At 39.9% G+C, this 13,852-nt stretch overlaps 1 protein-coding gene across 1 annotated transcript in view; it reads right to left on the reverse strand.

Moving 5' to 3' along the window:
• Window positions 1–13,725, reverse strand: part of PCNX2 (pecanex 2) — a 156,032-nt gene extending 142,307 nt beyond the window's left edge. The window contains exons 1-5 of the mRNA XM_027657281.1: window positions 13,573–13,725; window positions 7,271–7,470; window positions 4,758–4,872; window positions 2,422–2,458; window positions 776–2,065 (exon numbers count right to left, since the gene is read on the reverse strand). Coding sequence (XP_027513082.1) covers window positions 776–2,065; window positions 2,422–2,458; window positions 4,758–4,872; window positions 7,271–7,470; window positions 13,573–13,725 — 1,795 coding nt within the window. The remainder of the gene's footprint in view (window positions 1–775; window positions 2,066–2,421; window positions 2,459–4,757; window positions 4,873–7,270; window positions 7,471–13,572) is intronic.
• Between the last annotated feature and the right edge of the window lie 127 nt (window positions 13,726–13,852).

Raw genomic sequence — 13,852 nt, forward strand, 5'->3', positions numbered from 1 at the left:
TACCATATATATTTTTTTTAATTAGCTGGTTGATACTTTTTTTATGTTTTAAAGTAAAGCCCTTTAATTAATTGGGAACTTGCATGGGAATACACTATTTTTCATTAAAATACTAGTGGCTTTCATTGAAAACACCCACCCAAGTTTCCTCCTTAAACTTCAAATAGTTTACCTTAAAGTAACTGAAAATCAAAACTCTTACCTATTGAGAACAAATACATGATTTTTCCTTTTTTTTTAATTTTTTTTTTAGTTAAGCAACCTACAACCATGCAGGAAGTTAAGGTATATCTGCATGTGTGCACATATGTGTTTTCTGAAAGTTGAACTATCACCAGTCACAATTCCAGCTTTCTACATACTTAGAGGCACACACAGTCAACTATTCAATGTGCACCTGGTAAGATGGCCAAGGGCAGGTGTAATGCTATAGCTATATACATTTTTGCAAGATACTTGTGGTATTCCAACAATCCAGGAGCACTATTCTAGTACAGAATACTAGATACATACTGGACACCTACTAAGCTTATTATTACATTTCCCAAAGGAAAACCTTTTCAGAAAATAAAAATATGAAAGAACTGATCTGACACTATCACACTTTCACTAAATCACTTTGTCCCACCATGTTCAATCCTACCCTGACCCTATTAGCAAAACCAGTCTTCCTCTGAGAATCTGCCCTACTGCAGATGGCCAACTAAGGGCCTATAAATAATCTAACTAGTCACAACATCCTTTTTCCAAAAGAATTGTAAGCCATGCATAATACCTCCAACAAGCCCATTTTCCTTTGTCGTCTCCGTTTTGACACTGGACTGATTAGATGTCTTCATCTTTGAGGTATTAATGGATTCCAAGAGGGAGACAAATTCTAGAAAGTTAGATTCATTGGGCATCTGTCCTTCTTTAGCTTCTAGATCTGATTTAGAAGTTGGTAAGGTCTTTTCCTTGTCAGACACATCCACGAAATTCTTACTTAAAAGCACATCTGTCCCACTGTCTACACTCAACACCCGCATGTGCCTCTTTTCATGAGCAGTTCTACAGGACTGCAGGTCTAGGTTGTGCAGGTCTTCCTTAGAAGTTAAATCTACAGTCTGGACATTTTCCGAAGCACTTTCCTGATTTGGCTCCGAACGAGTGTTAGTTTCTAAAGGTGTATTTGCTAGGTTGCTGTGCTCCTTTACTGCATCACCCGATTCATATCCAGAGCATTGATTGGATGACAGCTCTGCCCTTAACATTTCTGGAGTTCTTTCGCTTTCACTAAGTTCTGGGCAAGCCTTACCTTTACTGTCATCAGACAGGTCAAAAGTGATAACGGGGATTCTGAGCTGATCACTAGTTTGCTGACTTGGCCAACCTGCTCTAACTATATCAGAATCAAGGGCTGAGCTTGTTTTCTCTGTTTCCAGAGCCTTTAAGTGGACAGATCCCGGTAAGTCACTGAGGGTGGTGTTTGGTGTAGTACTCATTGTGATGACAATTTTAATGGGCTCACATAGCTGGTCCCCAGGAAGTGAGTTGTCCACAACTGCAACAGCAGCCTCGCTGTCTGAGCAATCAGGGTCCTCAGTGGTATTACTGGCATTGCAAGAACCTTCCATGTGCTCGTGATCTTTGGTTGCAATGGCATTGCACTGTGGGCAGTTACCAGTAAAGCCTGTCTGTGGTGATCCATCTGGCAATTTCTCTCTTTTGTAGCTTTTAGGATTACTCATATGGTCTGAGATAACTGAATTTTCACTGTCCCATGCCTCTGAAGAAACTCCAGTCCTTAAAATATCACCTTGCGATGAAGAAATATTGGAGAAGTTTTTAGCTCCGTCTCTGTCCACAAGAATATCTTGGGATCCATGCTGTCCACATGACTGTTCGTTCACTCCTTTTTCATTTATTTCATTACCAGAAAGTGTTTCCATAGCAGCTGGTTTTGTCACTATTGCTGATGTAGTGGCACCTGAAGTGGAGGTTGTATAAACAGGTAATATATCTGCTTTGATACACGGTGAGGTAGACGAAACTGGTGGTGAAGCCTGGTCTTCTAATACCATAACACCTAATTAGAAAACATATGGGAGTTAGGTCTCAAAAACATGAACACTATGCATCATTGAAGTATGCTCTTTAGCTAGCAAAATCTGATCCAGAGGAAAGAAAGCACAGATGATGTAGCTGCTTAAAACCGTTCCTAAGCAAGGAGCTTTTTGCTAGCTACATGAGAAATACTATAAAAGCAAGCCGGGACGCTTCCAGGTCAGGACAAGGGCAGCAGCATGTCTATTTAACTTAAATAATCAAAATAGCTCAAGAAGAAGCTAGTATCAAAACGAAAATGTTTCACAGAATTATCCCCTCTTGTGTCAAGCAATGAGTGAACAGTGGTTTAAGGGATTTATAAAACCTTTACGATACCTCTAAGATCTTCAATAGTTTCCCGCGTTGGCAGCTCCTAGAAAAATAAAAGGAAACATACAAGGTTAGTATGGGCATGTATTACATTCTGCTGCGGAAAAAAACAACTATCAATGCAATAGCTATCTAATCAAAGGTTAATTACAGCACTGGTACATTGCTTAACATCACTGAAATTTGAACATGTACCTTTCACAAAATGCAAAGGGTGGGTGAGGGAGATGGTTCTAGAACAGTCATGCTCCAAATTGCATCATTGCAACTGTGTGTGATGCTTGGGGAGGGAGGGGAAAAGAAAGATCTGTTTTTCTTTTAAGAAAATAATTTTGTAGTGCCTAATCCAGATAAATTTTTTTTTAGTCATTAATGAATAGAAAGTGTTCATCTGTTCCACTTTCCCAGCTATACGTTTCGAAAGCACTAGAATGAAAAGTTTGGTGTCTAGTCCTTGGTAACAATTTCTCAGATGAAAACTAGAGGACAGAGACATTAAATTATTATAGAATCATTTAGATTCTAAGGAAGCCTTGGAGGTCATTTAGTCAGAATCCCCTCTGCCACACACACACACTCAAAGCAGGTACAGTTTGAGCAGGTTGCTCAGGGCCATCTCCAACAGAGTCTTGAAAATCTCCAAAGATGGAGATTTCACAACTTCTCTGGAAAACTTCTTCCAGTATTTGACCACTCCCTCAGTAGGGAAAAAAAAACCCCAACAAACAAGAAAACAAGTACACACAAAAGACATTAAATCTAATTAATCTGACTGTAGCTTTCTCTGGCTGCAAGTTGCAGCCACTCTTTCTTATCCTGTCACTGGGCACCTCCAAGAAGAGTGTGCTCAATTTTCTGTGTACCTTACCATTGGAAAGCTAAAGATAGCAGTAAGCTCTTCTTCTAGTTTTATGAACGGTTTTAGCATTATAATTGATAAATCATCCATTTGCCTGTCCTCAGACATCATGTACCTCATTCTTCAATCACCTTGGTGGATTCTGCTGGTTTCTCATCAGTGTCCAGGGGAACTAACTGGGGAGCTCAAAACTAAACACAGTACTCCAGAGGAATACTTCAGGAGTCTAAATTCAACAGCCTAAGTGCATAATGAGAAATTAAAGCCATTGGGAAAAATGAATGTGGCTCTCTTCTGACTGACAGGCACCAAAACCAAGAGGAAATAATTATTATTTTTTAAAATTCCATGGTGGTATCCTGCCAGCATGAACAAGAGACTTCATTTGACAAGACCCAATCTACATGTTTGGAAGTGAGAGACTAGGATAAGATCCCAAGAAGAAATAGGTTTGTAGAATGGACAAATACTAGAATACTGGAGACTAAGACAGAAACAAGGTGAAAAAGTATTTTACCTCATCAAAAACCCAAAACAACTATTAATGTCTGTGAATCATACAGATGCTACAAAAGGGTAAAAACACTCCAGGAAATGAGGAAATAGTTCTGATTCAGACCAAGATTTTAATAATTTGTAGTAAATCGGAATAAGGTGGGGGGTATGGAGGAATATGAAGACAGAATGAAGTATCAAGTAGCCACTTATTCAGAGATCACTAACCATCCTCTGCACTGACTGAGGCAGGAGTCCTGTAGAAAAAAATAGCATGGGATCACATAATTAAACACTTCATCACAGTATACATAGGGAGTAGTTTAAGATGACACAGTCAGCATTATTCTGTTTCTTAATTTTTTGAATACTTAACTGTTCAATCTTCTCATGATGTTTTCCTATTGTTTTCTTTAATAACATTTACATACATCCCCTTCATCACTTCATACACTATTGATTTAGAAAGCATGGCCAATGGCATGGAATGCACATGCATATACTTTTAACCTCCCGTAGACATCTCCTAGATTTAAATGGTTTTTGTGTTTTTATGTTTAAATACTCAAGGCATGTTTGGTTCATTTTATAAGCATAAGTCTAGTTACACAAAATCAAATTATTAATGCTCCAGAAGCAGATCCTTTCAGAGGCAATGAGAGGCTGCTCTGATTGCATTAACCTCTACCTTCTCTCAAAGCAGCCACAAGACACTAGTTGCTCTTGGCAATATTTACAAAGGCTATTTGCTATCTATAGCAGGAGCAGACAGATCCCTCTTAAGAAGGGCAGAATTATGCATGCCAGTTTCAGCTCTGCAAAACCAAACCTTCAGGACAAGGCTGACCGACAGCAGCTGTATACCTAGTAGATCCACAGAATCACCCCTCCTCCTTGGGGTGATCAGTACCTGGCAATACAAAACTCCGTGTAGTAAGCTATAGACTGCACAAAGTGAAGACACTATTACAGAAAACCACATACTAACCATTGCTCCAGAAGAGTTCTGCGAGTGCAGAGCCTGTACCCTCGAACTGTCGGGAATTGTTTGGGTAGAATCATTCTGGCTGGTCTCAACAATGACATTATCCCCTGTGTTATTGCTGAAAAGTAAGCAAATGAAAAATAAAGCAATGCTTCTTAGCCCAGTGGATCACAGTGTGTTTTAGGAAGTAGCTGAGGAGTAGAAACAGAATAGGAACAAGTAGCACAGCAAAGTGACAGCACAACTTTCCCCTCCAATGATAAAAGCACAGGGCTGTAAAAATACTGTAGCCCCCTTCTGCACCTCCCCCCTTACCATAACAACTTGATAAAAATAAATTAATAAAAATCCTTCAATATAAAATGACTCTGGTGTTTTCAGAAGTAGAGTTATGAGAAATAAAATGACATCTCTTCAAACTCCCTATGCATATATAATGCCGTTTGGCCTGCCTGACACACACACAGATTTATTGGCACAAAAAAAGACTGTTTGGGGCTTCTTACATAACAACCAAATCTTACTCCTTTCACAATTTTTGCTTTTTATGTCCTTGTGTACGTATTGATTATCTAACTGCCTCTTTATTTACAAGCCTCCTATAAAACAATTACTTGAAATGCAACACAGTGTGTATTAATATAATCACTAGACCACAAAACAAAGTTTTTGCTCTGGTTTGGGTGAAGAAAACATATATCCATTACTAATCTCATATGCTATAAGGCAATTTGTTGATCACTTTCTTTGTGGGTGCATTAAAGTATCCACTAACTCTTTTTGCACATATTTTCTATGAACTTTTCCACGGATATAAGCAAGTATTTTTGGACAAAGTTTACTAATTAAAACCTACAAATGTTCTTTTTCTCAGGCATAACACAACAAAAATTCAGCTAGAAAGAAAACAACCAAAAAACCACCACAGTGAAATGTCAAAAAGTGGGGGATTGGGCTTTTCTGTTTGTTTGCGTGGTTGTTTTTTTGCAAAAAAACTTTTTTTTAAAACCCCACAGCTCTATACAAGCTATAAAATTATTTATCTTTCCACAAAGTTTTTTCCATAGTAAACTGGTTTCAAAAACTTGTTTAACCAACCTGCCAACTACGAGGGTCTATTTAAAAAACTCTGTCATCTGTCTAGTCAAAATAACAGTAAGTTCTTTATTTTCTGATCAAGTACTAAATAATGGAATGTTGTGCATTCACAAACCAATCTAGGAGGAATAGTCATGTGATTTAACATGCAAGTTTTAAGTGATTCTACCTCTACTTCTTAGTCAAAACAGAGCCTGAAAGACAACCCCATCTAAAATAAAAACCTTGTATGGTTAGTGGCACATATAAGAGGCATTTCTCAGAACAGTCACATTGCAGTCAGACCTTGACATCTCCAGCAACATCACTGCCAGGAGTATAACACAGATGAGCATGTGGAAAGACACCAAAAAGCAGCAGTGCAAAGGTATATAAACAATCTCGATACTACTCAGCTGGCACAGAGACAGCAGTAGCAACTGCAAATACACCAAAAAACACCCGAAGTTCTTTTATACAGAGCTCTCGCTTGAAGCTTGACTGGCAGTTTTAACAGCTACTCAGTTTAAGCTTTGTTTAGAAATTTCTGTGCTGCTGTCTCTGCTGGATGTACCTCAATTCAGCATTTTTCACATCTGTTATAACATCTGAGATCACTAGAAGCCACTTAACAGCTTCATTTGTTTGTATGACTCAAGCTTGAAAAACCAGCAGGAGAGGTCTCCATTCATTCCAAAGAATGTACAGTGGTACATTCTACTTAAACACAAATCTGGAAAATGTCAGTACTAGTCTTCAGATCAATACTATTTTTAGCTTTAATACATCACAACCTGGATTGATTATTTGCAGAAAAGAGTACTTGGCTCCTCAGCAGAGAAGCTACAAATACCTACCAAATGCCCTTGAGAAATAAAAGTGGTACTAGCTTTCCTCATTGAACAGGACACAAAAGCATCACAAGCAGTCACAATAAAACGCGAGGGGGAAAAGCAACTAACACATCTAGGTTGTGATCTAAGGAAGTTACTACAAGCACACAAAGGCAACATGAGCTCAGGGTTCAAAAGCTGTGATATTAAAGTGTTTCCTTTGCCAAAAGGTGCGTGCCACTTCCTCGCCTCTTCCCAGAAGGTAAGCACAGCAGGAAGAGGAAAGAGCACGCGTGTGAGGCTTCCCCAGAAAACTTCTCCCAGGTTTTCTCCAGGATCTTTTAGCAGCTCCAGTACATGTCTCTTCTTATCACCTCCGTGGTACCCGGCTGCTGCTCCACCTCTGAATCAGGTGCAGCTCTGCCTGCTTCACCACGAGCAGGCTTCAGCTATGGAATATAAAAGCACTAACCAGGTTTTTAGAAGTGCCATTCCTCACACAACTGTAAGGAGTTTTCATACAGTCAACAGACATTTCTGCCATGCAGGACCATAGTGCAAACATCCATTTTACAGAATGTGCCAGCAATGCAATGAAAAGCTTACCTACAATTAGAGGACTGAACTGCTTCTCCTTTTTGAACCTCTTTACATTGCCTTCCATTTTGTCTTGAGAGCTTTTGTTGAATTACTTCGCCTTTATCAAACATAAGGTGCAAACGGTAGCTGATCACCTTTATTACCGTGAAGAACACTGTCACCAAGCTGCAGTACACAAAAACTGTAACTGCATTTGCTGGAAAAGCCTACAGAAGGAAATTATAAAGACATAATGATAACAGTTTGCTTTGAGAAGACGCTGCTAAAATTTTTAAATACGCTATATAGATTGAGTTCTGCTCACAAAAAAAGTCTAGAAGTTTCTTCACATTTCAAACCACTTCACGAGATCTATTCTTTTGATTAGCTGTGGTTATTATTTATTATCAAAAATCAGTAAATCTCACAATTGACAAACACTGTAAAATTTTTTTAAAATACTGCATTCCCATGTTAATGCAGCTGCAGCCTTCCCTACACTATGAATTTATAAAAATACAGAAATAAAATAAAACATTAGTTATCTACAAACAGGAAACCCCTTTAGAAAAATTCTGTCATCTTAGCCTGAATCTCAGTTATGACTCAACAGTAAAATGCCGTGGTTTGATGCCGTTCTTCTAACACCTCATAACATGTTCTCATGTATCTTACGGTGCGAAGAATTTCAAATAATTAGTCAGGACTAGTCAAAACAAATTAATAAAATGCATTTGGAGGGGCAGCCTGCCCTGGCTTAGGCTGGAGGAGTGAGCATTTGGCTGTGTGGTGCTTAATTGCCAGCTGGGATTAAACCATGACACAACCTCTTTGAATTATTTTTCTAAAGTAGATAATTGTTAATTTGCAGCTGTCTGTGATCTGTTTGCTGATCTGAGATGAGCATCATAGTTCTTAATCATTAAAATTAATTACAGTTCAACTATAGTCTGTATAGTTCTTTCACAGACAGGACATAGTAACAACATTTTTATATATAAATGCTTCCTTACAGTAAAGGGCAAATCACAGCAATGAACACTCGCAGTTATAATCAGAGTTAGTCATTATAGTCATGGAACACCCTTATGTATTGTCACAACAGAGCTGCAGTCTCACAATGAATTCAATCTCTCCTCAAGTTTTAGGTTTTTTAAACAGAGCTTTACTATATCCCTGCACAACAACAACAAAAAAAGCCAAGCAACAAACCAACCAACCCCAAAAAGTAAGATTTTCAATACTGAGGATTTGCTAAAAGCCTACTGCAGTTAATTTTTAAGAATGGTCTTTACTTTGGGAGTAAATCTATCGTTTTTTCAGATTCATAAATAAATCACACCGACCACACAGGTAAAGGATAGGGAACAAGGCAAGCTTACTTCATCTTTAAAACAAGTCACTGCATTTATCTTGATGTTGAAATTAATATGTTGAATCATTTCTGTGTTGTTACAAGCAAGTGGGTTGCTATTCTGATGGTACTTTTGGCTTAGTGGGACCTCATACCCTCAAGATGTACATGTGAAAATCTTCAGGCAAATCCTTTTTTGTGACTATTCTGATTCAGATACAAAGAATCTATTGCACAAAAGTAGAGAAGCTATTTAGAATGTAGGTATTACCAATGATCCCTAATATGACAGACATGACTTTCCACAAGTTGAGGCTTAGTCTGTTAAGAGTACTTCATGGTACTATGTATATATATACTGACACTCAGCATACCCTTCAGTCATCTAGTGAATCCAGGCCAGAAAGAGGATCCACTTGCAAGGTCATGTTCTCAGGGTATAAGGTTTGGTGTATGAGTTGAAGAATTTGTGGTTTATGACTAATGTTTTTGCAAAACGAGTTAGAAATTGCTTGGTTTCACAAAGAATGATATCCAATTATCTGTAATGACTTGTTTAAGAGGAATTTGTTCACCTTCCAAGGAATCAAACTATACACTACAAGGCACAGATCGACTGCTCGTTATTAAATAACAGCTCAGACTGATTCACTAGAAAAGAAGTACTTTATAGGTGACATTCGTAAAGTTTAATAAATATTACATGAATAATGTCGAGGACACAACAAAAATAGACTTCCAATGGTGCAGTCTTTGCGTGCATATAGCATGCTAGAAGACAGACTCAAAGGACGCTCCTAGATTTCAAAGTGGAAAAGAAGGTCAGTTTTAGCAAATGCTGAGTGCTGCATGTCCTCATCCCTGCCTTGTGACCAGACCTACCGGAGCTGTGCCCTGAGCCAGCCTGTGGTCTCCCTGCCCATCTGTCCAAGGTACACAGTGTTTTACCCACATACACGCTGTGCATGCTCACAATACCAAGTCTCTCAATGTATAACGAGGCCGGTACATCCTTAATATTCTGAATCTTGGGGCAAGTTGAGCAGTACAAGCCAGCAGGTTGCTCCCTGTCCACATGAGGAATTAGGAGAAAGATGAAGCTGATAATGGAAAGTCCTCAATTTTCTGAATCAGGCATGACTGCAGTTGTTGTTCCCAGGTACAAACAGGTAAAAGTATCAAATCCACTCGCGCTAAGAAGGAATTAACTTATAGACCACTGAGGAATTAGATGATAGAGTCACTTTTGATGCACTATAGTTATAATTAGCCTGGTTTCCTATGGAAACAAGGTTTTATAATCACACCACGCGTCTGTGTATTCATCATCTCTCTCCATCCCCTCAGTTGAAAGTAGCCAAAGAATTAAAAAAGTTATTCAGCAAACTTTGAGAGAATACACCCCACTGGGACAAGGTCACAGCAGGACACCTCCTCCATTAATGAGAAGAACCCACACAGCTCTCTGACCTTTTGATGCCACCCCAGTGACAGGAAAAGCTTCAACTGAGCTGACATCTTATTAGAAGCTAGGAAAAAAAAAATTCATTAGAAAGCAGGCTTCATGACTTCCCACAGATTTCTGTGGAAGCTGTAGTTTTCTTTGCTCTTGCCCAATTAAAAACTCTACTATAATGTACTTTTTGTTTTCCAGTAGCTTCTGTTGTTGTACCCTGCACCAGAATAGCGTGGGGTCACAGGCAGAAATGCAGGCTGGCGTTTTCCAAATGTGGCCCAACTTACCACTGCAAATGCAACAGAGTTGACCCGACTGTGTACGGAGTACCTTCACTTGGGGCTTCTGCCTGCCCAGGGGATGCTCCCAGAGGAACGACCACATTGTTCTTCATATCCCAACTAATGTTATTTGAGTAACACAAAGGTAGAGGTGGCTGAGGTATGCACTTCCTAATATCTTTTATTATTATGTGCAACCTTTGAACAAAATACCACACCTTGTAAACTGGGCTGAAAAATTAGTTGATTAGACCCAGATGTACCCCACCCAATGTTCAAGCCCCTCAGGCATCTAAAGCAAGGCGGTGCTGCATCTGGTCCTCACTGTCTTGGTGTGCTACAGAACACAAATGAGGGACCTATCAAACAAATATGCAGTCAGCCACTACCATCAGGCTTGCAGAGATATGAGTGGAAGATATAACACTGAGGCCAAAGATAAATATTTATATATTAATCAAGGTAAATCAGTACTAAGAGATGTCCAACTGTCACGCAGTATAAAACATGAGAAAGCAGGTAGCAAATAACATTCTAGGGGTGTACATTCAGTTCTAAGTACGCATCCTATCGCACAATAAATACACACTGTACAGTCTAGCCTACCTCTCTGCTGTGGAGATATATTTATATATATAGATAACTTCTACAGAGAGATAGAGCAGGGTAAAACATGGCCCAGTGGGACTGGAAGCAGCTGACACACTGCAAGTTTATTAGAGTTTACCTCTGAGTAATTTATGTGCCCACACCCTTATACTGCCATGTTGTACTTCTCCTATCACAGCATGATTTGAAGATCTAATGCGTAAGAAGTAACAATCCTCTAAGTTCAAGGGTTTCATGTCCAAAAAAAGGCAAGAGAAATACTCAGTATGCCATTCTGGGGACTCACCCAATATACTGTAAGCTTGTACTATAGCTTATTGTAAAAGTTCTCTGTGTCACTGGTGTTTTACTGGGTCTGAATTCAGCCCAGTGCCTGAATACAAATAATTATCACTATTTTCGTGTGCAAACACCTAGGAACTCCGGACTGTTTGGTGGAATAAGATAACTTTAATTCTTATTCTATTATGAGAGTTGATATGGTAGGGTTAGAAGAGACCTCATTATAATTTTGAAAGTTGATTTTAACAGTAATGATGCTCCAAATAATATCCAATGTACATTTTAATGTACAAATGACAAACGAAAAAGAAAAGAAAGAGATGAAAACACAGATCTGTATTTTCAGGGGCAGGGGAGCTAATAAAGGAATCTTCAGTACCAAAGTAAGCTATGCTGACAAAGCTAGAGAAAGAAATCCTTGATCCATACAACAGAAACAACTTGATACTTTAAGCTTCTTGATGCTACTGTCAGCACGCCTCTGCTGAGCCAGCGTGAAAAATCTAAAAACAGATGGATGAGTTTTGCCATTTGATTCAAATCAAATTGTTTCAGAGAGACTTCCTGGCTCTGACAAAAGTGTAAGATTATCCCAAGCAAAGGAAAATTTTAAAAAGTAGTACTCTAATCTGTTTTGACTTTGCCCAAGAAACATCAGTGACTGCTTTAGCTGAATCCAAAACTACTGTTGTCAAGTACGTAACCTAAATATTACCCCAAACATTACTTAGTATTATAAACAAAATGCCCCAAAGAAAACCTTTAGTTAAAAAGCAAGTTCAAGTTTCTAAGTGGCAAGAACAGATGTCTTGCATAAAGTTTACAGAGCCTTAAAATCAAGCCACTTAAAAACAAGTAAACACTTAAGGACATAATTACTGTCAAGCAGCCATCATAATAAACGCATTATTCTTATCAAGGACAAAGAATTCCCACAGCAATACGTTAGCTCAAGAACACGAGTCCTGCATTTAACCAGATGATTCATCAGAAAGTCAGCCACTCTGCAGAAAAAGCAAGTCCATCTAGATAGGCAAAGATGATGCCCAAGAGAGTTCAGTAGATAAGTTACATTTTCTCCCGTTCCCTTTAAATAATGCCCTGGTTTTACCTTAGCTCTGACCTACAGTCCAGCGTTCTTTTGTGCAACCCCTTGGTAACAAGCCTTCGTCCATGTCATTAGTTCAGAAGTTTCCCACAAGGAAATACATATCTTTTCAGATACATACTTACATAAACTTGGAAAAAAGTTAACTTTCAATTTTTTTCCTTTTTAATCACACATAGACTTGGATAGCAAATCCTGCAATGCAAGACTCTTCCTGGTTTGCATAGGAAACAGACCCTATCAATCAGAAGAAAGCATATTATTATCTTGGTTCATTACTCCAGGAGCCATCCTTACAGGAATTCACTGCAATCTATGCCACAAAATACAGTATATCAATTCATGTTTAAAAATACAAAATTTGCTTTCCACTGGGATTGCAGAGGGATTCTTAAATGCTCTTTTCTTTTGAAAATCAGGCCAATATCTGACCATGTAGGATGAATAAACCTATTTAGAAGTTTCATCCAATCAAAGAAAATTTGTACAGAACTTAGTTAAGAATTTAGTTGAGTCACTCTAAGAACCAAATGGATGGAAACTGCTTCCAGTGGAAGCAACCTTAAGCTGTAATCACTGAAGGACACATCAAAGAATAGATGCAATGATCCAGCAAACTATACTTTTAAGCTTTTCTCACACAGTAAGAAAACACACAAAAATAGACCAAAAGTTTCAAGCTTTTCAGGAAAATAAATTCTAAATTGCAGCAAACAAACTCTAGTTATTATTCATTTGCAAAGTTTAAACTTCTGCACAAAGGGAGCTGCATGTCACAAAAAGCCATGTGATTCACCAGTGACATTCAGCAAGGCGTGTTAATTACGTGGTATTTGAATTGTTCCATTTATTTACCCTTCTCAGCAGGTAAGACTGGAGCAGACTTGGAAAAAAAACACCTGTCTCTAAAAGAGATTTTGAACAAATATCCCCCACGGTCATTGAAGAAACAACTCCACGGTCATTCAGCACTTGCAGAGGCCAGCACTGCACCCCTATCCAACTCCTTCCAGGGCTAAGGCTCCGGCCCCTGCCTAGCGCGCCCGGCGGACTCACCCCGTTAACCTTTAGTTAGACACCAATGCTCAGGTAAAGCCCAATATGCCCCATTTTCAAGCCCCCCAGGGGTCAGTGTATAGTCCGTCCAGCGCACACGCCCTCGCCGCTGCTGCCTGCGGGCCGGGGTCCGCGGCTCCCACCTCGCGCCCCCCACCCCCCTCGCCCCCCATTCCCTCTCACCAGGTGCAGGGCCATGGGCAGCGTCAGCAGGAACAGCCACAGATAGAGGTGGCAGCTGTTGGTGAAGGCGCCCTGCTCCGGGTCGTGGTACCAGCCCCCGGTCAGCGCCGCCCACACGCCCTGCCCCACCAGCCGCGCCGCCGGCGACACCATGGCCGCCCCCCGCCGCCGCCACCGCCGCCCCTCAGCCGCCCGCCGCCGCCGCCGCCATGCCGGGCGCCCGCGGATTCTCCCATGGTGCCCCGCGACGCCGAGCATCCCGCCCGCCCCACCCCGGGCG

This window comes from Corapipo altera, unplaced genomic scaffold (genome assembly GCF_003945725.1).
Source record: "Corapipo altera isolate COAL_440 unplaced genomic scaffold, ASM394572v1 2c, whole genome shotgun sequence".
NCBI classification, from domain to species: domain Eukaryota; kingdom Metazoa; phylum Chordata; class Aves; order Passeriformes; family Pipridae; genus Corapipo; species Corapipo altera.